Source organism: Anas platyrhynchos, chromosome 5 (genome assembly GCF_047663525.1).
Source record: "Anas platyrhynchos isolate ZD024472 breed Pekin duck chromosome 5, IASCAAS_PekinDuck_T2T, whole genome shotgun sequence".
Taxonomy (NCBI): domain Eukaryota; kingdom Metazoa; phylum Chordata; class Aves; order Anseriformes; family Anatidae; genus Anas; species Anas platyrhynchos.
The window spans coordinates 41,539,192-41,566,945 of NC_092591.1; the positions used below are offsets into that span (position 1 = coordinate 41,539,192).

The 27,754-nt window shown below is 35.9% G+C and overlaps 1 protein-coding gene and 1 long non-coding RNA gene across 3 annotated transcripts in view; one reads left to right on the plus strand and one right to left on the minus strand.

Annotated features, from left to right (window-relative positions):
- The window catches only part of DPH6 (diphthamine biosynthesis 6), a 196,472-nt gene that overhangs the window by 161,588 nt on the left and 7,130 nt on the right, over nt 1-27,754 (plus strand). The window contains exon 15 of one of the 2 annotated variants that reach the window (XM_072038918.1): nt 9,838-10,036. The exons of the other annotated variant lie outside the window; for it this stretch is intronic. Coding sequence (XP_071895019.1) covers nt 9,838-9,902 — 65 coding nt within the window. The 3' untranslated portion in view covers nt 9,903-10,036. Of the gene's footprint in view, nt 1-9,837; nt 10,037-27,754 lie in introns of those variants that run through there. 2 annotated transcript variants of the gene reach the window in all.
- Nucleotides 19,144-27,447, minus strand: LOC140002652 (uncharacterized). Its single transcript, XR_011809740.1, has 4 exons — nt 27,193-27,447; nt 25,793-25,858; nt 21,787-21,852; nt 19,144-19,361 (listed from the first exon to the last, which is right to left on the minus strand). It is a non-coding gene; the product is annotated as an uncharacterized lncRNA (long non-coding RNA).

Consider the following 27,754-nt stretch of genomic DNA (forward strand, 5'->3'; position numbering starts at 1 on the left):
GCGTGTTTTACATTACACAGAAGATTATTTTGTTGCCTGATTAGAATCAAAAATGTTTATTTTTTCTGATTCTAGGTGAGTTCAAATAAGCGTGTTCTGCTTATGGCATACTTGTATATGCATGAGTCTGACTGTGGAAAATCACAAAAGGAAACAGTTTTGGATTCCAAAATTGAACTGTTTTGTGACTTTTCATTTCCAAGTGGCCTGAACTTGCTCATACCTGTCTCTGTAGAGGTACCATAAGATATTCTGAGTGTTTGGATGTCTCTTTATAATGATTTCTATTACCTCCAAAGGTTAGTTTCTGTTCTAGAGTATGTCCAATTGGTATCACAAATAACTTCTGCTACTCATCAGATAGGTGATGTCCTTTAAAAACAGAGAAGCATTTTACTAGGACACAGAATAGACCAGAAGTGTTCTGATCTTGAAAATCTGAGGCCCAATACATGAAGTTTTAAAAAATATTCTTTCCTTGAGACAGCTGCCAAAAAATAAATGTTATTGAGAGAGCAGTTTTTCAGTTGCATTTATTAATTCAGCTCAGGTAGTCCTGGTTGCTAACCATCTGTATGATGAGCCATTACTGACATGTCTGATCTCCAACATATGTTAGACATTGTTAATCCCACAAGTAGGTCTGTCCTTTTGGAGTTTTCAACTTGATCAGGTCCGTTGTCTGCTGGGGAAAGATAGTATTAATAACCTAGCAGGGGATGCTAGACACTGCTATTCAAATATATTTAATGTGAAGCATATCAGACAGATATATCTATAATGGAATAGATAGAAATTGTCATGCCTCAAAAGATCAGAGGGATCTTACTGCATTGCAGGTGGACTTCCATCATGTCATAAGATTAGTAAATAGTTTTCAAGAATTCTTGAAAGATCTTGAATTGCAATGTATTGTCTCTTCTAGCAAAAGCATGAGAAAGAAATAAGATATTTTTTTCTTATTAGAATTTAAAATCATTAGATTGAAAGGAAGGAATGATGCCACAGATCTTCTCAATTGAACTTCTGATGAGACGAGTGCTTTTTTGGTGCAAAAAAAAAATATAGAAAATTTATTTGAAACAGTCCAAATAAATTAGAGAAGCCTGTTTGTATCTGACACAGTCAGATGAGAACCAAGAATATATGGTACCCTACATATTATAGCAGGTTAATGGAAATTATTATATTACATGTTACAGATGTCAAAAGAAGCTAAAGGTTTGTGATGCAAATTTGAGACAGATAGCTTTCTGTAAAAGTAAAAGATGTAAAGTTTTATTGAACGAAGTGTAGTACTGATGATGAACTTTTCAGAGACAATCCCTCATAACATACGAGAGCATTATGGGCACCATGCTGAGAACACAGAACGTGTAGAGGTAGGAGGATTAGATTAAGCTGACATATATACTTAGCAAGATGCTGTTAAGCCTTTAGAAGTCTTTAACATAAATTTGGCTATTTCTTTCTTATTCTCATTTAAATATACATTAATATAGACACGTCAGAATGATTGGCTATACCATCCGGTTGGCTAGATTATACTTCAGTATAGGGAAGTTGAATGCTCATAAGTCATCCCATTATGATTTCACAAGCCTTGTTCACAGGATGTATGCAAAATAATTTTGAATATTTATTAGGGAGTAGAAAAGGTACTGCATTTACCAGAATGTCATATTACATAATCTCTCTATAATACTATAGAAAAAAAATGAAGAGTGAATATAAAAAGGCAGAAGAGAACAGACATAGAAATACAGCCTTGTATCAGCATTAAAATTAATATGTAACTAGTTTAAAATGTGTCTGTACTCTGTAAATGCTTAGGACTAAAAGAATATTTTTACTTATGTGTTTATCAGCTTCAAGGATACTAAAATTAACTTAAATATATAACTTATATTATATAGTAACTGTAATTTAACTTAAATATATAACTTAAAAATAATTATAATACTGATCGAGTAGAGTTCAACTGGACTGTAGAAAATCTTACTTTAAATGGGACTGTTTCTTCCATGGAAACAGAAGCCCTGTTAGGCATCCATTTAGGAATCTTAGGAAACTACTAATATAGTAGTTTCCTGAAGTATGTGCAACATATTGCTTTTAAACTAAGTATTCCATTTATTAAGACACTGAATTATCTATACATTTTTCTAGAAGCTTTCCAAAGCACACGGTTCTAGTACTGTTAGATATAAGTTATGTAGCATAAATCTTAGGCAAGTGGAAGTACATCAAGTGAAGATAAAAATATACATTTTCTTAACAAGGCATTTTCATGCACTGGGAAAAAAAAAAAAAAAAAAAAAAAGGTACTTAAAAGAATTTTTTTAAGTATTACAAAAAAGTAAAGCTGAATTAATTACATTAATGTCCATGTAGTCAGTACCACTCAGAGGAAAACCAAATTTAGTCTATTTAATGAATTTTTTTGAATTACATAAGGCAAACCGCAGCCAAATCTGAATGATACTCAGTTACACAGTCAAGTAGCCTGTTTTCTCAAGATTATTTAAAAAGTAGTATATTGAGGAAAACAAAAGGAAAGCAAGAACAGGCAGAGTTATCCAGAAGTGAACCAAGAGACACAATGTTTTCAGTAACTACAAAAAGTTTCTGGACCTTTATCTCTCCAGTCATTCCCCAGAAACATTGACAAGCAGCTCCAGTAGCAGCAGAGACTTCAGAAAAACATAAAGTAGTGTTGATCTTCTGTCTAGATCCCCAGCATTGCTAGTGCAATGATTCTTGTATACTCCCTCTGTTTTTTCCCTCATATTTTACTAGTCTCTTACCTTCTACTTTTGGTATACCAAAAATAAAGCAAATGATCTTATAGTATCAGACAGTCAGAGAATAAGAGAGGAGAATACGAAAACATGGTTTTCAATATTGCATCTCTCATCACACGTAGATCTTATCACAGACCTGATGCCTTCTCTTGTCCTCTTTTAGATGATAAAATAATTATGGCTGATTTGTTGGAGGGAGGAATTTAGTACAGATGTTACAGTTCTCTGTTTATGGAGATATAAGGGTTTCACTTTTTTAGTAGGTAGGGAAAGTGACACTAAAGATTGTTCCAATCCAGAAGAGAATTCTAGGATTTGGGATTAGTTTTGTTTTTGCCATAATGTAGATCTATGTAACTTACTGAGTGAATTTCAGCATTGAAATGAATGGTAGCTCTCCACATGTGAGTAATAACATGAACAAAAAAAAAAAAAAAAAAACAACACATCCTGATCATTTCCAAGACCTTTCTTGCACCTGCAGAATGATACACCTCACAAATATAAATGTCCTTTCAGATCATCCAGTTGTCAAACTACAGCTTAGTTTCAGTTGTTGTAACATATACTCTACTTTTCAGGCTCCGAATGATGACTTTTTCCCTTTCCCTTAAAATATTTAAGAGTTTAATCCAATTCAATAAAAGGACATCTTTTCAACACTCAGCTATTAAGCACAATTTCTTACTTTCTTTACAACAATGGAAAAGAGATGAATCCTACTTGCAAGTTCCTCTTGTTCATAGTAGTATGTCACCCAGATACTCCTGCTTACAATTCTCAAACATTCATAGACTACTATCAAGTTCTTCTCCACACTCAGACATACAGATCTTGTTATATTAGACTAAAGTGTTCACAATCAACTCTTTATTTCATTAACCACTTTTTTTTTTTTTTCCTATTCTTTGGACTTATTTTGGTATGTTATGATGTTTTAGGTAATATGTTGTGAAGAACAGAAGACATTTTTTTCTACATTTTTTGTTAACTTGGAGAGCATTTATAATAGGCTACAAATTGAGATTAGAAAAAGAATTGATGTGACCAGCTTTGCAGTCTAATGATGTAGTTGTTGTGGCTAACGTAGATAATTTGGCCAAATAGAAATATTTTTAAAATATTATGTTGCTGTCTGAAGTAGACTATAAAAATGAACTTGGTTTTGTACCAAGTCCTATTAATTTAAAATAAATAGAAGATCCAAGAATAGTTGCCTAACTGAAAGAAGAGGAAAAATTCAAATTCTTCGGGTTTTCTGTTAAGAGAATAGAGAATTTGCCAGGTATCATTGTTCAAGCAGCAGACCTACGCTGCTGCTCAAAAAATAGAGAAAGAAAAAAGAAATGGTTAAATTAGTCGTTGGAGAAATGAATCAGACTATCATACATGTATATATAAGCAATTAAGAAACACTGATGTGATTCATGAGTGTGTTTAAAATGACATTTTAAAAGGGTAGAAGCAGCTAAATTTGGTCTTGGGCTACAAAGGTGGCTTTGTAATCTTGCTATTGCTATCCAAAGTATCCAGTCAAGGGACCTGATATATTAAATAACTCTTAACAAGCTGAAAGTTTTTGTATCTGTTTTCAAGGCTGTTACTGTACCTTCTACAAGTCACTGTGAAGGTCTCACATAAGATAATGGAGAAAGGATTTATTTGTCTTCTATCAAAAACTTGCAGATTTTATTTATTTTTTAATAGTAATATTGCATCTTGAATGAATTTGCATAGGAAAGTGTTTTATGCCTGTGAGGCAGTTTAAAATATATTAAATCAGAGGGCAGCTGCCTTCTGTCCTTTAGGATGGGAAATTTATTTTTTAAGAGCACAGATCTTAGACTGAGAAAAATTCAACCACTTGGTGCCAAGGCCAAGTAGAAAATTTAGAACACCTTCTTCTTCAAAGTAGAGAGCATGTGATATCTAAAGGCTTTGTATGGCACAGCCATACATAAAAATCTTAGCTAAAACTTTAAATGAAAGCAAGTTCTTTAATTGCTTGACCCAAAAATGATCTAGAATATACACTTTTTATCTTCAATACATAACACTAGAAATCTCTTGATAAGGTTGTTTTAAAGCTACCTGTGTACAACCTCGCAATTCTTCCAAATTTCAGCTACTGAAATCTGCAATACATTTACAGGTTACACTTTGTTCCCTGTCATGTTTTCACATTGTATTGAAGTACTTCTGAGTTCTTAACTGAAGTAATTATTTGTGTGGACTTCTTAGTTTTCCTGTTGAAGATTTACGTGCCATGACCAGTGGGACAAAATGGACCTGCCATAAATCAGATGTTTTGCAGAAAAAGTCATAGATCATAAAGAAGAATTTCCTAAACTTGTTGATGTGTAAACCTGATTTGCTTTCCTCCCTTAATCAGTTTAGAAGATAGAAGCAATTTTTTTTTATGGTAATCCAGGCAGTGGCTTTGCTGCTTGATGCTATTTAATTAGTTATCTCAATAAACATTGGAATTTGCTAAAAACAGTAGGCTATAAGGTGAAGATCTTGAAAGAGTAGATGTAAAGAGTTTTTGATTATGGAATGAGAAACCAATATATTCTGTAATGAGTCAGAAGGGATAATTTTGGTAATTAGCTCTACAAGGAATCTGAACAGATTAACAGTCTTCTGGAAAACTGTTATCTTCTAGACAGGTGCAAGTATACATGGTCTGTCCATATATGCATACGTTTTTGTATATTCACCTAAAATGCATAAAGAGCAAGCATCCTCCTGCAACATCAAAATGAATTTTTTGAAACTTTGTTTAGTACTTTGTTGACAGAGAGCACCTATGAAAGTATTTTACAAAAATATCATCAAGCATTCAGTCATTGCCAAATTTGGATCATCTGGTGTTTAATATATGAGGCATACATGCTCTGTCTGTCTATCAAGAAACCATTTATGACAAATTCAGTTTTTAATGACACGTCACAGATTAAGATTTACAATTACATGAAAAGTTTTTCTCTGATACTGTTTAAACATGCCAACATTTTTGGTCTCATTTCTAGAGACCTCTAAGGAGTTCTATGGAACTGCTACTGGAAACTGGTCTGAAGGACACCACTTTATGATTATTGTCTTAATTTTCAGACATAGCACAAATACGTTTTGTCTTGACAGAGAGGTTGTGGTTGTGCCCTCCCTGCCAGCCAGGGTGAACAGGGTTCTGAGCAACCTGGTCTAGTGTACGGTTGGAACCTTAGGTCCCTTCCAACCCAACCCATTCTATAAGTCTATGAAATCAGTCCTCTGCTTAAAATGTTTTCAGCATGCATTTATGAAGGGGATTTTGTTGTTTTTGGAATACCACTCAATGTCATACAGTCATACACTGACTCAGAAGGAAATATATAAAAGCCATGCTTAGGATCCATAAAAGTATTGTAATTTTGTTCAACCACTTCCCACCCATTTAACAGGTTGGGGCCTTGGGTTGATTTATTTTTGTTGTTGTTTTGTTTATCTGATATAATGCAGCTATTACAACAAGAAAAAGTGAAAAGTTTTTTCTGTTTATGCCACATGCACTGTAACTTTTAAGCCTACAAAATAGCTGTAACTATCCATCAAAAGAAAGTATTTTGCCATTGTTGCAGTCAATCATTGGACAATGCATAATATATGCTCTCAATAGTCTGTTTCTTTTGAAACTTCTGGTGAATTTCAGTTTAAAATAGCATAAGGTTATTAGGTGTCATTGAGAAAATTGCTGTCTTTAGAAAAAACAAGCTAGGAATTTTTTATTATTATTTATTTTAATTTTTCCTTCTTTGGACTTCCCTCTGCTTTTACTTGTAAGGCATCAGATCTGCTATGTTAAAATCCAATTAATAGATCTAATTCATTGACACTTAGAGTACATTTATAACATAGTCCCTTTAGGCACTTCTACTTACACATAAATCAACACTGGCTAATTGGAGAATAGGTAATTTTTGTAAATCATAACAAATTAGAATATTCTTTCTCTTTCTTCTTATATCTGCATGGTAAGAGTGTAGCCAGCAGGTCGACTGAAGGAGCTGCAAATGGAATACCACTTCTCTTCTTGTGGCATCCCAGAATGTGAGAAAGAGATCACCAAAATGGAGAAATTTCAGAGAAGAGCCACTAAAGTAAATGGTTAGAAGCATGACATATAAGAGATACAAGAAAAGGAACTGGCTTTGTTCCACTTAGGGAAGAGAAGGCTGGGGAGGAACCAAATGGCAGTCTTGCATTACCTAGACAGGTGTTGTTGACAAGGAGCCAGGCTTGTATTAGAGGTGCACAGACAAGGGGCAGCAGTCACAAGGTGCAGCAGGAGAGATTCCAGTTGGACACAATTTTTTTCCACAAGAGCAGTGTGTGCTCATGTAGGCTGCCCTCCACCTTGGAGGTTTCCAAAACCTGACTGCACAAGGCCCTCAGCAAACTGATCTAATGACAGAGAACCTTTCCAACCAAAAGTATTCTATGATATATTAAATCATAATTAATTGGTTGAAAATTTTACCAAAGATTCTGAAAAAAAAAAAAAGCTTTTTTCTGTCACTAATACTGCATACTCTTGCAAAAGATGACTACCACCCACTCCTTACTAAGATAATAATTACTGAACCCAATAAGCAAGCTTTTCCTATTGTAGTCTATCTTTGAAAGAGAACTGGTTCTTTGGTTCTTTGCTTTTTTTGTTTATTTGTTTGTTTTTCTTTTTTTTGAACTAATTTCTCTTCAGCATGCACTTTGGTCCTTTTTTCTTTCCATCTCCATCCTTAACAGAACTCATACAAGTTCAGAATGAGAATTAGCAACGGGCTGTGATCTCTCTGCAGTGTTTCTTATGACAACATAAAACCAGTGTGTTTACAGAGTCTAATTCATTTGATAATGATAAAGCCTGTTATGAAGTTGAATAATTTGTATCATCAGTAATGTCATGCCTTGAACTGGCAATTCAATTTAATCAAAAACAAAGTTATTTCCCTTTATCTAATATGTAATAGCATATTAGATAAAGGGAAATAGCATTTGATGGGGAAAAAAAAAAAAAGTATACTCAAGATAACTGTTTCTGATACTTAGAGAGTACTGAGTTGTCTTTATTCATCCTTCCAGTGATGTATTTTGATAAGGTAAAAGTACATCAACTTTTCATAGAATCTGTTCCTTATAAAAAAGGAAAACAAACAAACATAATGAAATAGCACCTCATTTACAATAAAGGAAACATTTTTGATTACAAAATCTATTCTCTAATTATATTATTCTGTTTAGTACATGTTAATTCAGTATACTGGCTATTAGGTTGAAATTAGGCATAAGAATAAACATATCTCACCTGTTTTACCCTTAAGGATATCACCCATATGCTGTTTTTATAGATGTAAATCTATTTGAGATATACCAATTTATTTATTTATTTATTTATTTATTTATTTTGTGGCACAGGAGTAAGTGACTTGGTAACTTCACACAAGATGGTAAAACTACAGAGCTTTATTTTTCCTGAAGTTCTTGGCTGAAGTTACAGATACTCAGCAACCCTCAAAATGAGGTGCTGTTTAGAGGCAGCACTATAGTAAGACTAGGTAATGAAAATGTTGAAGAGCAATAGTTCATTGAAATGCTTGCCTTGTTTCAGAAAGGGGTTTGAGATCAAATCTGTTTTGAGATTGCTCATCTATTGGGCATAACTACATAATTTTAGAATTGTCAAGGGATCTTGTCATTTCCAGACTTTTATGAAGAGTATGACTAATTGAACGCAGCCTAAGGCATTTTCTACAATTAGATACATAAAGATAAATACGTTCTAATTTAGCTGATTACTCTATTTTTTCTTTGCATTAACTACATAGAATGCACTTGGAATCCTCTTCTTTCATAAAATGTAGCGTAACATACCTGCTGTGATTTAATCAACTATTTTATTTGGGTTACTCAAATTATAACAGCTATATAAATAATCAGGATCTCTATCTTTAGATTAGGCCTTTCTACATTTACTGTTCTTCCAAATTCAAATATTTTTGTGTGTGTGTGTGATTGTTTTTGGCTATTATGATAGTGTAATACCTTTAAAAATTCAGTTATGGAAACCTTAGTTGTTTAATAATGCTTGTCATTTTTTGCTTAACTTGTTTGAAATACTTTATGTAGGAGTTTTGCAAAAATTTTAAGCATATTAAGATTTCATTTTGAAAGGAAACTTGTTGGATAATACTTCCTGGCTCCAGAGATTAGTGCTACAATGCTTGCTCTACATTAAGTTTACCATATGATGCTGCTTAAAAAAACTGTCTTTGATGGGTATTAATTGGAAGGAACATTTTGGTGTTTGGTGTTAGGTGGGAGTTATTCTAAGCGGATTATAATGTTCTTTTACAATTTTTCCCTGTGTTCTTTATGTTTCACGTTTTACGAATATACTACAGACAGGCTGAAAAGGATCCCAGAACTTTTCAGCATATAAAGCATCCCCATTCAAAGTCAATAATTATACTAAAAAGACTTTACCCATTCCAGGGTACACTGGTGTCATATTAAAGAATATTTGGTATAAGAGAGCGTATATTTTTAGCATTGAGTTGGCTAGGAAATCTCAAATAGTTATCTTAATTTAAAAATATCCAGTCAGTTCCTCCCACTATGCCATTTCAGAGAAAAAAAGCAAACAATACACTTTCTGGAAGACAGTAAGACTTACAAATAAATGCCACATGAAAGAAGAATGTAGGAAAACTTAATCTTTCTGACACGCAGATAAAAGTTGTCCAAGCATTGATGGAAGAGCATCAGACACCAGCCAGGAATAGCTATGGAACTAGAGGCAAGGCCTTTTGAAACAGAGTGATTCTACTGAGACTGCAGTCTCTAGTTCATCCAAAGAATGATCTTTATTCTGATATATCACACACCAAGACCCGTACAACAAGCCCAAATTTCAGAAAATAGTGAGAATGTGAACTCTGAAAATCAAGTCAATCTGAACACCAACATCATTTGCTACTGTTGTTTTGTCTTTTAGGTAAAATGAAATCCCAATCTATTGGAAATAATGGCAATTATGTTATTAACATAATTGCAAAATAATTTCAGAACAGCTGAAAGAATGAAACTTGAAGGCAGGCACAATGAACAAATTGCAACAAAACAATGTAAGAATCAAGAGGCAGCAGTCTAAAGTTCCTTGATCTGGAAAAAGGAGATGTGACATAAACCAGAATACAGCAAGTATTATAATAAAGTAAAAGCTTCAGTTTTAAAAAATATGTTGTTCTATGCTGAAAATATGGTTAGTAGCAGGAAACCATGAATACAGAAATTCACAGCATGGATTCTACTGGGTGTTATTTATTAAATTGGGAGCCACTAATATGTTTCTTTAGCCCAACTTCAGAAGAAAAATAGTAGCATAGAAACACAAGAAACTTGATAGGTCACACACAGTCCTCACACCAACCTAAACATATCACATCCTGTTGATTGTTGTTAATATTTTTAAAAGAACAGTTTTTTGTTAGCAGGAGGAAAAGAAGTATTCAAAGAGAAAACATCCCTTTTTAGGCTCTTGATACAATGAAATACTTATGTGTCTTGTGAACAGATGCATCTTTCATTGCCATTGAGATCACTACATGGAGACAGCTGGACTCCATTTAAAGTAGAGATGTGGAAAGCAGCCAGAGTAGTGTATCTTTGCTGTAGGAGAGAAGTAGTACAGCTTTGCCTCAGAATCATGATTCCTAGCAAAATGAAAGTTTCTTCTGGAGAACTTCTGAAGCAACATGCAAGTCAGTGATTATGACTGTCATGCCTTGCATGGTGAAGTCCAAAGCTTGATTTTAATTTGTTAAGTGGGCTTTGTTCTGCAGAGGGTAGTCTCCTTTCATGTTGATTCTGTAATAAATGACTAAGTCCCAAATAGGGTTACAATCAAAGTTTACAATTTATTAAATGAATAGAGGTAAGCAAACAGTGCTGGGCGTGCCAGGAGTCTCTGCTCCACCAAGACGCACACGTGTTACATCAGGCGGCTGGTTTTATGCTCCTAGGCTAATACGTATTCATCACCACTTTTGGAAAAGGCAGGGTTATTATAATTAGTTTCCTGGGACCTGAACCATCCCATGGACACATGCATATCAGTCTCCGGTGGTCCCTCTGGGGGTCGCTCGTACTGAAGGCTTGTAGTTTTCCTCCCGGGCTTTGTCCTTTGGTCGTTCTTCAGCTTCCCCCCTCTCCTTATTTAGTAGTCTCTGGGCCAGATGTCAGAAAGTTGTGTCTTGTGCAATAGTCAGCAGTTATCTCAAAAAACTCTCCCCTATTCTCTTATCTCCCAGACCCAAGTCTCAAGGTTTACCCTTCAAACCCTCCATCAACACGAACTGCTAGACCATTCTTTTGCAAGATACAAGAACTATATACACTAACCACTCTTTCTCTTGGACATGTGGTTATTTATACAAGGGTATGTAAGACAGAAGGTCACATTTCATTATGAGGCCCTAGCATTGTTCCACATTGACACGAATCAGGTGAACATATTTCACAATTCCATGTTATTGTAAGATACGTTTAAAAATTTGCCAAAATATAGCTTCAGTTGCTGATTTTTGGTGAAACTTTTCTGCATCATTCATGTAGCTCTGATAGCATCCTGACAACATAAGAGACCATAAAAACAGGAAATGATATAATTAGAGAGAAATGGCCTGCCTTCTTTACATCTCATCATACTGTTTTAACTAAGGTTTAAATGTAGACCCTTTATGGTTTTATTTAACATAAGTATTATGCTTTTCTTTTTACCTTTGTCTTGCTAAGGACAAATAAACTGGGTTTATTTTGTGTTTTCCAGGTTTTTAATGTGTTCATCATTTGGCTAAGCAGGCTGTTAACACTTTAATTCTGAAGTTTTATGAAATTTCAGATATTTCCTCTTAAGCTGAAATTCAAACTCTGATTTTAGAGGCTATTTTAAGTTTCTAGTATTATGAAATCTGTCTTGAAGATGTTATATGTCATTCAGTTTTCAAGCAAAACATTTACGTATAATTGGAGCTTGGCAAACTCATTTTGGCTTCTTCTTACTTCACAGTGTCTAGCATCTGAAGTGTTCTTTGTGTTCGTGAAATAGACATAGGCAGTGGCAATTGCTGGTCAGGATTCTCCAAAATCATTTTCTAATATTCCAGAATTCTACTTTGGAGACACTTTATCAAATAACAGAAAATAATTTTTAGCCCTACACTTGTGGATCATGTACTCAACAAACTGTTTCTTTTCTATTATTCTGCTGTCCATTTCCCCACAGGAATCTCATGTTTTTCTTGAATAGTTTTTCTTGCGAGGGCTAGATTATATCAGAATGAAACAACTCTGCTTGATTTTCAAATAATTGCAAGGTAAATCGCAAGACTGGAAATAGATGAAATCTGCATCTGAAATGATTGGATTCAATATTAGAGCTCTTTCTAAAGTTCTTACGGAACTTTATCCATATTGTTCACGTTTACTAAAAAGCAGATTTGCAGATACACTGTAATCCTTAGCCAACATTTTGCACAATTACTGGTGTTCCTGCAGCAATAGTTGTTCCTTTTACTAGTATTTTTCTGTTCGCAAACTGACAATTCCATATTAGCTCATTTGATAAATGTTCTTTGACCAGATATGAATCTTTATCTCCTCCTAAAGGCCAAATATTTCCGCATGTTTTGAATTAATTGCATCAGCTTCATTAATCTGTTTCATGATCTTAAAGCTCCTAAGGGTGTTTTAATCTGGTGTTTGAGGTAACTTTCTTGATCAACCCCCAAGCTTCATCCTGTAGCTGTGAACTGGAGTTGACTAGTTCACTGGGTTGACTTAAAGCTGTTTGACTGTGATTGTTGTTGCTTGACTTCTTTATGGATCACAGATTTTATGTTAGATAAATCCTGTAAAAAGTCAAGTAATGAACAGGAAAGGAACAGAATTCATCTAAAATTTACTAAAGCCATTTGTTGTCCCTAAAAGCATAATCATGACCTTCTGCTTAAGTGGATGGAACTTGTAGCCACAGGGGACCTTTCACACAGATTGAAAGACTGAAGCTAAAATGAAAGGCCAAATGAAAGTTTACAGCCATTTGTAGGATGTGGGCAAAAATATATATATATATATATTACTACTGTAGTAAGTTCAAACTGTTAGTGATTACAGAAATATGGTCATCTTGCTCAGTGTTCTATCCATGGAGAGCTTGTGGAAAATTCATAAAATGTGTCATTAGTGACATTTCCAGGGTAGTGAACAATCTGCTGTAGCAAAGAATTACCTGCAAGTAAAAATTCCACCATTCTGACTGTTTCTTATTAAGCATATTAATCATATGATGAACTTCCACTTTTATTCCTGAACTATTTCCTTAATAGTTATGTGTTTACAGATGAAATCTTTTTAATAACTGACACCATTGTAGACATTGGTAGTCTACAATCAACTTTTCTTTTTCTTTCCTATACACTCTCATTAAGCAAATGGTTCTAAAATTCCCAGTTGGTTTTTTTCCTCTTGTGCCTTCACATGGGTATGTCCTGTTGGAATTTAGTAAGCGGTGTTTTTAGTAAATAGAAAGATACACCTAGCTATAGCATGTTTTTCTCTTTTGCTCCTCAGAAAGGAGTTTAGTATCATCACCTGTATTTTGTAGAAAAGGAGACAGAAAAGAGATAGTGACTTGTTCAGGTTTTCTCAATAACTTTGTGACAGAAATTGAACTGAATCTCCTGAATTCTAGCCAATTTTTTTCTCCAGCCTACTCTCCTTCTACACAGGAGTGCAGATTCCAGAATGATTAAAGACATAAAAAGGAGATGATGTAAACAGGTGTAAATTAACATAGTTTATGAAAACCTGAATTCACCTAATTCAGTGGTAAAATGTCCTTTGACTTTAATGGAGACAGGATTTTCTTCAGGTCAGACAATCTCTTTTAGAGAAAATAATGCCTTTTTTACACTCCGGTCTTTCAAGTCTTTCAAATCTATTTTTTTTTTTACTTTTTTTTTTTTTTTTTCTGTATACAGTTTGTGTTGCCACAGGATCTCTAATTAAACTTGGAACATAATTGCGTAATGTGCTGTTGGCTTCTATTTCTTAACCAGACCTTTGCACCTTTCTTTGAATTCCTTTTGCTCTGAAAAAAAAAATAAATAGAAAAAAAAGTATGTACTGATTGTTCTGAACAGCATTAAGCTTGTTTTTTATTACCATTATTCTGACATATCTAGATTTTTTGGGTTTGGTTCTTTTGTGTTCTCATTATATAAGGTAGTATTTTGTCTACTGATAACAAACTTCACTGTTAATTATAGTTCAGTGAAAAATATAATCATTAGATTAGTTATTGAAACTTGTATGTTTTGGACTTGAAACGTGTGTTTTCTGTTAAAAATTATTGATAGCTTTTAAGGTTGGCATGGTTTTATAAGACTTTAGTTTTGCTAAACAAGTAGGAAACTTAGTGATAGTTTGTGGATTAGTAATTAAATGTTTAGATGAAAAATATGGTTTACTCCTGACAGTTAAGCTTGTGCTAGTGGCTGTGGCTATTCACCATCTCTGCTCTGATTTTATTTGTTTCTTTTTCTTTAAAATTAAACTGAGCTTTTTTTTCTCCTAAATAATAGTGTGGTAGTGGGAGATGAAAGTTCACTGAGACACAGAAGACAAAAAAGAGAACTGGCGGCAAAATGAAAAAAAAAAAAAAAAAGAAAAAGTAGTCAATGGGAAGGAATTGTTCTCAGTAACCAATTTCTTTAGAACAGCCAGAGAAGAGCCACTTTGTCTTTTTTCCCCCTTAATGTCTGTAAGGTATGGAACAGCTGTAAGTAGTAAAGTTAATACAGGTAAGTGTCATACAATCCTAAAAGAATCTCTTACACAGTATATTGACACTAGTTTAAACACAGTCACTCAGGAGGACAAATGCTTTCTTGAATTAATTATTTTTTGAGGACTATATTCCTCCCTTCTGTCTCATCTGCTCATCACCTTCAGATAATTCTGACTTGTACGTGATTTAACTAACATGGTTCCAAAAAGAAAAGGACTTGTTATTCCTCACAGGAGGTTTTAGTCTGGAGAGAAATAATGAGCAGGATATAAAACAGGAGATGTTGATGAAAGTTTAGAAATTCCATTGAACATGGCATAGAATTGAAAAGAAAAATTAAGAATACCAAAATCTAATATATAATGTCAATTTTTAGGTAGTGTTAGTTTCCTGAGAAGCTGCCCTCTTTTTTAAAACTTAAGAAATTAAAAATATTAATGAACTGTGTCTGCACCAAGCCACAGTACCCTTTCACCTCTATCACCTCTAAAAATATGCTTTAGTAATATTAGAAATATGCTTCAGTAATATTAGAAATAGAACAGTAAACTCTAAAGCAAATGATACAGAAATACAACACATCTACTTGCCCTGCAAAGGTGAAGTTACTATTATTTTTTTTTAATGAGTGGTGCCATGGACCAGACTGGACATATATTTCTTTTTCTTTTGACAACTTGGATTCAGTAGTTTGGTTTATTTTCTAACAATGTGTTGGCTATAGAAAATACTTCATTCTACTGAGCTGACATACTGTTGAGCAATAAAAAGGCTTCGCTTACAAAATATGCGTGAAGCACTGCTGAAAGTGGTAGATTCTGACCTGGATAACTGGAACTTCAATTCTTTGTAAGTAAATGAACCTACATGTAGATATAAATAAAGGAATATACTCTGGCCTTAGTATGAGAGAATTAAGCCTTTCTTGTTAAAGTCGTTTTTAGTGGCTGTGATAAAGATCAAAGAGTAAAAATGAAGCATTTTTTGAGAATAATGCTTTAGAACAGACTTTGTAAACATTGCATATATTAGGCTAATTTTAGAATTATATAGGCTGTGCCCTAAGAATTCATAGTAATACTAGCATAACCAGTGGAGCATTATCAAGACTTAGTAATGTGATTGTACTGCATATAGTTAAATCGTATTTCTTACTGTCAGCTTTGCTTTGCTCTGCTCTGTCTGGCTGACTTTATATAGAAGACATTTGATTGATTCAAAGGTGACAGAAAACTGTCAAGATTGAAATACCTGTTTCTAATTGATCCTTATTTGGTCTTGAATGAAATGAGAAATAAAAACAAAGACTGCCAGCTGTCTGTTCCTAGAATCATAGAATCAGAATATCCGAGTTGGGAGGGACCCACAAGGAACATCAAGTCCAACTCCTGGGTCTCCAAAGGACCACCCAAAAAAATCAAACCATATTTCTGAGAACATCATCCAAATGCTTCTTGAACACCGGGAGGCTCAGTGCTGTAACCACCTCCCTGGGGAGCCATTTCAACCCTCTCAATAAAGAATATTTTCCTGATATCCAGCCTGACCCTCCCCTGTCCCAGCTCTATGCCATCCCCCCAGGTCCTGTCGCTGTCCCCAGAGAGCAGAGCTCAGCACCTGCTCAGCACCTGTTCCCCTCATGAGAGAGCTGCAGGCCACTATGAGGCCTCCCCTCAGCCTGCTCTGCTCTGGGCTGAACAATGCAAGTGACTTTAGCCACTCCTCATATGTCTTCCCCCCTAGGCCCTTTACCATCTTTGTTGCCCTCCTTTGGACACTCTCTAACAACTTTATATCTTTCTTATTCTGTGATGCCCAAAACTGCACATAGCATTCGATGTGAGGCCACACCAGCACAGAGCAGAGCAGGACAATCACTTCCCTTGACCAGCTAACAATTCCATTCTTGATGCACTCCAGGCTACAGTTGGCCCTCCTGGCCACCAAGGCTCACTGCTGGCTCACATTCAGCTTGATGTTGAGCAAAACCCCCAGATCCCTCTCTGCAGGACTGTTCTCCAAACACTCATCCCTCAGTCTGTACATATAACCAGGGTTGCCCCATCCCAGGTGCAGAATTCAGCACTTGCTCTTGTTAAGCTTCATATTGTTGGTGATTGCCCAGTTCTCTAATTTGTCAAGATCTCTCTGAAAGGCCTCACCACCCTCAACAGAGTCAACAGCTGCACCCAATTTGGTATCATCCGCAAACTTGTTCAAAAAATTTTCAAGTCCTTCATCCAAATCATTTATGAAAACATTGAAGAGGACTGGTCCTAAAATGGAGCCATGGGGAACCCCACTATAGCAGGCTATGTGAGGTTAATTTCTTTATATCCTACCGGCCAGTATAGTCTCTTTTTTTAGGTAATCATGGCTATGATTAGGAGTTGGTATAGTACCAGAAAACTTTACCAATTGTCGGTGTTCTCTTGACTTAGAGTGGAGTCAGAATTATTTCCTTTAATTCTCTTCCACACTGTTTTGGCTTTGATTGTTGTTGTTTTGTTTTTGCATTTCTTGTATTAATTAGTGTTTGCCTAAAACAGACTAACAAGGTCAGTATTAAAATCAGCACTATAGAGTCCCATGCCTATAGAAGACAGCGTATGTTAAAGAGGAGAACTCTCTAAACCATGCTGATAATTGTAATCCACACAAAACTATTCCCAATCCAGTTTTAAATATGTAAACAGTGCTTTGTGAGGATTCTGTGCCAGACAGCCTGTAAAGGTAGGGAGAGGTTTCACTGAGGTACCACCTCTTATTTTCAAAAATCAGATTAAGGTGTACTTAGTGGCCCTCAGTTACACTGCCCTAGAGCAGTGTATTAGTCTTAGCTAAATCTGGCTTGCCAGGGCTAAAAGCATGTTCATCTAGCTTATCTAACAGTATGTATGTGATGTGCTTGATACATAACAATTTTTATATGATGCATTTGACTACCTCATTTACATACTGCCCACCAAGTGTCACCACTAAGACTACGACTGACGTGCATGTCCTTGGGCAGATTTAAATAGCTTCCTTTGTTTTAATTAAGCTGTCAAAGAAAAGCTTCTTTGTTTTCAACATTTAAAATTAAGCTTGGACAAAAGTCTAAATTTAGCTCTGCAGCAATGATAAATGTAAAGACCAATCACTTGTGTAAGGATTTTGAAATGCTCTCACAGTTACAAAGATAAGAAAAGCAGACTACAAAATAGCAGATCTGAGTAAGAAGCTTCCAGTTTGTATAGTTCCTTTTCTAATTATAGGTGCTTTAAGGCAGCTAATCTATTTCCTTTAAAACTTTTTTCAGGCTAGAAACACTGAATAGCAAACTTCTGCATTCTGCACATTTTTTAAATTAAACTCTTTGTAGCAATGGAAATGACAAGGAAAAGTTTACTAGACAAACAGATGGCAGTATACTCTAAATAAAGCATGCCTAAACCATTCTGTTATTACAAGTGTTACATTTTAGTTTTATTGTCCTTTATGAACATTTATTATATTTTCATTTGAAACCAATGTTTTGAGACTGGAAAGCCATTCAGGAATAATTCAGGAATAATAGGAAGGATTAGGTGATCATTTAATGCAAGGGACTATGCAATGAAGTTGCCTGCAGTAATATCTCAATTAACCAGACATCAATTTTAAATTCAGTGTTGCTATTATAACTAGGAATGATGCAATTCACAGTTGCCTTGACATTTAGGGTAAGATTAATTTCTTCTAACTGCCTAAAAGTTAGCTGTTCTGTTTAACCAAATGGCTTAAGTTCTTTGTGTTGGGAGACAGACACCTCCAAAGGACCCTTCATCCTATAGTGCATGCAATGGGATTAATAATCTTTTGAAATAGAGAGCTGTTTTTCTTTAGATGTCTAGCTTTTAAACTGTTAAATTTTGTGCAAATAACTCCATCCTAAATTTAAAATAGAGTTTGTTCTTGGAGTAAATCAGTGTTTCTCAATTAGTACTTTCATGTTTTAAAAATCGTAAGATTTATGACTAATATTGGTGAATCACTATAAATTCTTGTAAAGTAGGATCCTGAATGTACCAATTAAAAATAATTAAACATATTGTATAAATATATATAATATAATTATTATGCCATTCATTTCAATGGATGTACATTCTGTTAGATCAGTGCTGAAACTTGAACATGTCACTATAGAAAACAGCCAAATTAACTGTTCTATGTCTCTCAGAGAAAAACTCATCTAGTAACTTCACTCGCGCTGGGTGGATGAGGGAGAGGCTGTGGATGTGGTCTACCTTGACTTCAGCAAGGCTTTTGACACCGTCTCCCACAGCATTCTCCTCAAGAAACTGGCTGCTCTTGGCTTGAACTGGCACACGCTTCGTTGGGTTAGAAACTGGCTGGATAGCCAGGCCCAAAGAGTCGTGGTGAATGGAGTCAAATCCAGTTGGAGGCTGGTCATGAGTGGCATTCCCCAGGGCTCGGTACTGGGGCCGGTCCTCTTTGATACCTTCATCGATGATCTGGATGAGAGCATTGAGGGCACCCTCAGTAAGTTCGCAGATGACACCAAGTCAGGTGCGTGTGTTGAGCTGCTCGAGGGTAGGAAGGCTCTGCAGGAGGATCTGGATAGGCTGCACTGATGGGCTGAGGTCAACTGCATGAAGTTCAACAAGGCCAAGTGCCGGGTCCTGCACCTGGGGAGCAATAACCACAAGCAGAGCTACAGGCTGGGAGATGAGTGGTTGGAGAGCTGCCAGGCAGAGAAGGACCTTGGAGTGATGGTGGACAGTCGGCTGAATATGAGCCAGCAGTGTGCTCAGGTGGCCAAGAAGGCCAACGGCATCCTGGCTTGCATAAGAAACAGTGTGGCCAGCAGGGCTAGGGAGGTGATCGTCCCCCTGTACTCGGCTCTGGTGAGGCCGCACCTCGAGTACTGGGTTCAGTTTTGGGCCCCTCGCTACAAGAAGGACATCGAGGTGCTTAAGCGAGTCCAGAGAAGGGCGACGAAGCTGGTGAGGGGCCTGGAGAACAAGTCCTATGAGGAGCGGCTGATGGAGCTGGGTTTGTTCAGCCTGGAGAAAAGGAGGCTCAGGGGTGACCTTATCGCTCTCTATGGGTACCTTAAAGGAGAATGTAGCGAGGTGGGGGTTGGTCTGTTCTCCCACGTGCCTGGTGACAGGACGAGGGGGAATGGGCTAAAGTTGCGCCAGGGGAGTTTTAGGGTGGATGTTAGGAAGAACTTCTTTACCGAAAGGGTTGTTAGACATTGGAATGGGCTGCCCAGGGAAGTGGTGGAGTCACCATCCCTGGCAGTCTTTAAAAGATGTTTAGATGTAGAGCTTAGGGATATGGTTTAGTGGGGACTGTTAATGTTAGGTCAGAGGTTGGACTCAATGATCTTGAGGTCTCTTCCAACCTAGAAATTCTGTGATTCTGTGATACATTTCAAACAGCCTCTTAGTGTTGTCTCTTCAATCTAGCTGCCGCATTTCCGAACAACGCTCCACCAACTTGACAAAAAATGACATATATAAACAACAAATGCCCAGGTCCTGACTTTACTTTTTCTGTGGTATATGTAATTGCACTCTTTATTTTGTAAGATAAAATAATGTATTTTATTAAGGAGCTGCAGAATTGAAGGCTTAAGTAATACACTAAGTCTTGGGTTTAGCATGCTTATCCAATTGATTTGTAACTATTTAATTTAAAAAAAAAATCATTCTAATCACTTTTAGCACTTGAAATATATTCAGCCTGTATATTCTTCATTATTCACACATAGAGGGATGTGTTCAATGATTAAGATCCCAAGGATTTAGTTGATAGAATAATCTGCATTTCAAAATAAATAAATAAATAAATAAGCAGTGTGGTATTTAATTCTTTAAAAGAAATGTTATGATGCACGTCAAAGAATAACACTGACTCAAAGTTTTAAAAGCAGTATCGACAACTTGTCTGTCCATTGGCTGGTTCACTTGTATATCTGTAATGTACAGTCTTGATCTAATAATTGCTAATTATGCAGTTGTTTATCAGCTCATTTGAAACATCGTGAAATTCAGTCTAGCTCAGCAAATTGCTGTGCTTAAGGCATTTTTACATTCTAGGAAATTATAATATCCCCAGAAGGCAAAGAATTAATAATAAAAATCCTCTTTTGTAAAAGATTATCATTGCAGAGCAAATGGAGCAGATCTTCCCTATCTTAGTGCATTTAATATTCTCATTTTTTTTCTATGAAAGTTGGACGGAAAGACTATGTGGAGATCACTGTTTTATTAAGTTGTTAAGAGACAAATTTACCGAACCAGTACAGCATATTGATTTCATTGTCTGCTATATGGAAAAGTGGCAATAGTAATGGATGACTTTTAGACATTTCCATATGGGAACTAGCTCATTCTTTAGGTATTTTGTGATCTTGATTTATCTGGCTGGCATTGAGGAGGTAGTGATTAAAATTACAGAGATGTTTTCTTGTACTGTGAAAAGCTTAGTTTTTCCTACCATCTAAAATTATTTCTTACTTATACATCCAACTTTAGTCCTGGAATTGTGAGTGTAAAGGATTACAGAAGCAAAACCACAGATTGTATCATTCTGTTGGGAGCAGTATTCTGACAGATAAATTTCAGGTTTAATAGGCAATAAATAGAAATTATAACACTACATGCAGCACATTTTTGATCTGTTATCGAATTTTATTCAAATGATCAAGCATGCAACCATCTCTGGAGTGGGGGAGCTTAATGTATTTCATGAAATCCATCATGTAATACAGATGGCTTGATTTAATTATATTTGTAGTTATAAACATACAAAGCTAAATACCTTAACTAAGATATGTAATAAGGAGGAGAAAGGTAGATTTCAAAATAAACTGAGCTATTGTCCTCCAGGCACTTTTATTGAAGGTTCTTGGGTACGTAAACATACATTGTCTTCCAAGTTTTTTTTTTTGTTTTGTTTTGTGTTTTGTTGGTTTGTTTTTTTTTTTTATATATATTTTAAGGAAGGAAACAAACATAAAGTCTTACTGCTTAATGTAGGTGCTAATTCTGTTTTTATCACTGTTATTCATTTTGGCATATTTGAGTATTGAAAAAAAAATACCTCGGAGAGCATGCAGGCATCTGTGATCTTTCACTCTACAAAGCGAGGGATCCATGTAGGTAGGGGCTGAAATCATAGCAACGCAATTCAGAAACAAATTTTTATGTGTCTGCTCTTCTAACAGACTTTTGGACAAATAGCAAAATTTATCTTTCAGTTGGATATGTTGATCTCTTAGAAGTTTCAAGATTATTTTTACTAAGAAATCTTAACAATTTAGGCAAAGAAAACAGCCATTGTATTAGCAGTATTAAGGCCATGCAGTTAAGTGATTTAGAGGAATTACGTATTTTATTTTCACCAACCCATCAGAAATATCTTCTTGAGATTTTTGTCAAGCCTGTCCTTAGAAATTGAAATATTTTACTTCTGTAAGATAAAAGCAATAAGACATCCCTCAACAAGGGATGCCTTCTTTTCTGTTGAAAGTCTGAGCACAGAGGTACAGCTCTCAACACAGCAAGAGGTTTTCTGTGATGCATTTTGTGCAGAAATGGTTTACTGCACTAGATCACAAAGAATCTGTACCACATCTAATTGTAGTTTTTATCCTCAGTTTCAAAAATATGAGTGATCACTCTAGAAATAGGAATAAATGTTTAATTTTCAAGTCAGCAAGATTTACTTCTGACATATTTTTTTCAATAGTTATTGTTTCAATATAGATTACCAGCAAAAGAGTTCTAGATGTAGCAGACTTGTATGTTCTTATGGATATACAGTGACCTACTTTGTAGATGTGGACAGAACCCCTGGTCTGTAAAAGCTTGTAAAGTGTGTCTGTAAACTGCAAAATACACTTTAAACATGTCTTATTGGGGGATGCATTGAAATGGTTTCTTTTACATAAACTCAGATACCCTGAGGCAGATGAAATTATTCCTCAGGTGATCTCAAAGCATTATACAAAGGCAGCTAAGTACTATTTCTATTCTAAAAAAGTGAAAGTCTGAAATTCAGGGATTGATTTTATGAAGCATCAACAACTGCAGTTGCTCAGAGACACAAAAAACAGACACAAAGGTCCTCCCTGAGACCTAAGCAGATGTCTTCCTGTCTTTACACCACTGGCAGCCCTTGCAAAATTCAGTAAAGTACAGCTCGATACACATTGTTGGAGCCAAAAGAACCCAAGGACTTCCAGCAACTCAGGGGTAGAGCTGGCACTGGCATCCTTTTCTCTGGGTACTTTATGCTCTGTCCTGGACCATCAGTACATTGTCTGAAATGTGAAATCATTGTTGTTTTTCTTATATCAACATTAAAATAACAGGTAAGAAGAACTAAATATGAAGAGGTAGCTCATTTGAGAAATTCTGACAAGATCTACTGTATGCAAGTGAACCAGAAGTGCTTTATGACACGTTCAGTACTTCGAGACTGAATTACAGTTTTAGTAATCATCAGTTCCCCTTCTTCTCTGTCATTTTTTTGTTTAATATATTGCATGGAAGAGACTTACGGTACAAGTTTTATAAGCTTGCAATAAAAATATAACAACTGTTGTATTAAATTATTTAAGTTGTAAACCATTGTAAAAAGCAGAAAAAGTTATATCGACATAGAGCCAGAAAAATGATTATGATGGAGTATAAAATATATTGTGCTGATTACTACAGAATTTTTGCCCAGTTTAGCATATTGTAAATCTTCAGTTGGCCTTAAGAATGAAACTGTGAGTAGGTTTCTCTAAAGGATTGTAGCAAGCGGTTTAAGAAAAATCAAGGTAAAATCAGATTTATAATTTACAAACAAATCAGAGCAGGAATGTGACAGTAATTAGAAAATACCTAAAAGGTCATAGGATAGAACAAACATCCAAGTTTCCTCTGAGAGAAAGCTAGAATTCTGGTGAAATAAACAACCAAGTTCATATTTTAAGCAAATAGATTATGACTTTTTTCTTTTGTTCTATTGTTTACAGAAAAGAGAGGTACCCGTAACTTTAGATCTGACTATATTAGATCTAAAAGTGCTGCAGCTGCCTAAATTAGTTGCTAAAACACCAACTGAAATATGGAGAACACAAATATATTTAGCATGAAGTTCTGACTATATATATATATATCTATATATAATAAGATCCAGTTAATTTTCCTTTCTTCTGCCTCCTTGCTCTTGGTAAGTCAGAAATGAAACCTGTTCGATATTCATAATAATAATAAAAAGCCTTTAGTATTTTCACATCCCACCTTCTTGTCTTAACAGATTCTTTAGGGCTTTAATGATCCTAGGGGCTCTTGTGGCAGGCTATAGGTGTTTGATTTGCCCCACAAGGTGATCTGGCAAAATTTCAGCTAGGCCAAGCATGCTTTGTTGCCTTCCTTTCTATCCACATAAGCTTACTTACTGCAAAAGAAAAATTAAATGTGCCTGATACTAATGGATCTTTTTGGCAATGGTGTAACACAGTCTAATGTAATGTAGAAAATATGAATAAGACCACTACAGTGATGATATTCCAGGAGAATACCGGCGCTCTGTGAATGGGTTTTAATGGCTTTCTATAGCCTGTCCTTCTCACGACCGTGTCCTGTTATGCAGAAGGTATGATGTCCCCTGACAAGTTAAGGCCCATGGCATAAAGTATCAGTGTTGACCAAGGAGAGGGCTGCGTGGGCATCTTTGCTGTACTTTAAAACTGACATCTCTTCTTGAACAATTTATTTCCCTCTAGCAGTACAGCAACATTGTTAAAACCAAATCTCATACCACAGATCACATCTTTAAGAGAGAAGGCAAGCACAAGGATAAATCAAAAGTATGTTTCCCTGTGCCTTATAGGTTAGCTTTCTTTCTGTGGGAAAGATAAAAGGTCATCTTTCCATCACTCACACCTCATGTTTCCTAAGCATGGTTAAAGCATGACATCCATTTTCCTTCCAAGAATTTGTAATTTCATTAACCCAGTGTCTCTTCAAACTAACATAGTTTTTGGTGGAGTTGTGGCTTACAGCTCCAGAACTAGAAATTCCTTTCAAAGGAGCCAGTGTGCAAACAGGAGACCTACTCAGCGCTGCCGATGGGCTTTTCATCTGTGGGTGCTGGCCCACCTACTGGAACAAGGAGCCCCTGAGCTGTGGGCCAGCTCTGGGCAGCTTTTCCATTCCCTGTGAGACTATGCTGTGTACTTTACCTCTTGTCCATGTTTCTATAAATCAAAAAAATTAGAAGAGTTAGATGAGGCAGTGCAATTTGTATAAATCCAAAAGCCCTTCCCTAAAAGTGTCTTTAAAAATGGGTGTTTAGATGCATGTATTTTGGTGATTAAATATTTTTTTTGTTTTTTATTATATATTTATGTAATAATTTCACTGTAGCCTTTTGTGATAAATTGTGTAAAATATACTATAACGTTTATCAAGCACTCATAAGACAGTCAGGTGTGTAGTCCCTTGACATCTGTGATAGGCTATTCTGGCATCAAGCTCACAAGTAAGTTTCAGACACCTTGTTATAAACCCCCGTGGTTACTGTTGGTGGAAGAATGGCAAAGGCCTCTGAACAGTGAAGTTGTTCAACATCAGAGCAGGTGGGACACATGCAGGCAGCAGTGCTTTACTGTGGTGCCATTTTAGCTTTCAGAAATCTAGAAGCAGTGCCAGCAGAATGATGATTCAGTTCTTGGCCATTGTTTTATTGCTGTTAGTAAGCGTTAGTAGCAGTGGTGTGCTCTCTAGAGGAAGAAAAGAAGTGTGGTGGGTCAGAGTTTGGCAACCGTTGTCGGCTTTTCCAAAAATTACACTAACAAATCATGTGTAATTTTGACACATTTTTCCTACCTGCCAAATTTCTACCTGCCACACTTTCCTTTTTAAGCTCTGTATTTTCTGTGGTGGTGCTAAACTCTTCGTGGTAGACCTTTTCATTATTTAGTGTTTATTCAGTGCCAGATAAAATGACGCATAAGTCTTGTGGAAGGATTTTATAAATTATGCTGTTAACAATTTCAAGTTAGAGCAGAAATTACTTGCAGCTCACATCATTACACGGCCAAATTTCAGACCTTTTTCTTTCGTGTTACAGTCGGTTGACACAGCTGAATGACTCTCCCAGTCTCCTGTTCCCAAATCTGTAACAAACCAGGATCTCATATTACACAGGAAGCACTAGCAGTGAGATTTATTTGTCATCTTTGGAGGCCATGAAGAGGAACAAAAGACTTATCTCTCTCGTTTTCTTCCTTGACTGTAGGGAATAACAGGGTACTGATATCTTGGGCCTCTGCCACGTGGGGTAAAAATCCAATTAATGTAAATCTGCCAGATCGAAGGGAAGTAGCTGTGTTGTGTGGCTATCAGGAGCCTGTGAACCGCTGGATAGGCCAACAGCAACCTCCAGCAGCAGAATTTCCTGTCTGGAACAGCAGCTGGATTTTATTCCTAATCTAAATATTTCTCTACCCTTCTTTTTAGCTTGCTCCACACAATTTCACATAAGTTGTCAGATGCAGCAATAATGAATTTTAAGTCATTTCTAGACCCAATCTAGGATTAAATCAGTGACCTCAGGATGAAAGGCGGTGAGTGCTATGACCACTCTTTGTTACCTCTTCCAGGCAGCTTTGATTAAACTGTGCTGTGAAGCCAGACCTGGATCAATATGAATGATCTTCATCGACCTAATAATGTATTTAACATGTTCAGTGCCCTTTTATCTAGTTTTGTTGCAAGAAGTTGTTTACATTAGTGCAGCAGATTGATTTAAAGTTTCAGAGCTCTTTCCAACAGTAAACATCTAGAAATAACCTCATTAGTTTGCACGTGATATTATATAAAAATATGTGATCTACTGTGCAAGCTCCTCAGCAGGTGTAAATTAGCATGGCTACAGTTTACAAGAGTTGAGAATCTGGCCTTGAAACTGAAAATACTTATTCCATCAGTGGTATTTTTAACAATCACAGCATAATTTGACATAAAGCGAGGACCATGTTATCTTCTCTGTACCCAACCTAAAGACATTTACCACAATCCTTTTTAGAAATCTTTTCTACCATATCTCCCACCAGTAGATGTATGTCCAGTCATTAAATAAGTGTCTTCTCATGGTCAGGCATTTTAGATGTACCATGTCCAATCAGATATTTCTTAAACCCATTGGTTTTTTAGAGACTATTTAGCAGACTCGAATAAACGAACAAATGTGGAAGCTGTACCAAACATATCATTTGGGGATGTCAAAGCACTTAACAAACATTGTTACAACTGAGTCCATGTGTAACCACTGAAGGACATATTTGCTTCAGTATGTCTCATGACAGCTTCTTAAAAAATATACTTAAGTGAATTTAACACTTGTGAAAGGTGCCAGATTGACAGGCCCTGAAGATAAAAGTTCTTGAATTACCAGCAGGCACAGCCGAGCTTCCCACACACACTGCCCCAACAGCGTTCCCAACCTTACCTGGAGGGCATAGCTACCAACTGTCCTACAGCTTGCGAATCTGTGCCATCCAGTGCTCTTGGACTGCAGGGCAAAAGTCAGGAGCTGTAATGTGACCAAGAGGTGAAAAAGCAAGTTTCATAATTACTGCACAGGTGCTGTTGCAGTTGATCATTTTCACACCAAGTTTTCAATAAATCTGAAAAAAAAAAAAAAAAAAAAAGTGCACATTCCTCTGTTTCTGCATACAAAAAAAAAAAAAATGTGTGCATGAGCCTCCAGTGATTCCTGCAGTTTTATCTGTCCACATAGGCACATTCAGATTACTATATGAGCAAACAAGTGCTTACACATACTGTGAAATGCATTCTCAGATGCTACTTGAAAAATGGGTCCTTACTGTTTTATATGTTTGTAATAATGTCTCCACTCATAACTCATCTCCACTTAGTGTCATTATAGCCCATCCTCCCCAGAGACTTTGAACACATCTGGCATACAAGTTCAATAACCATCCACCCCTTAAAGAGACTGGGTTGTTTCAGGGTTGAAAGATAGCACACAGAAAAAACAGGCTTGTGAT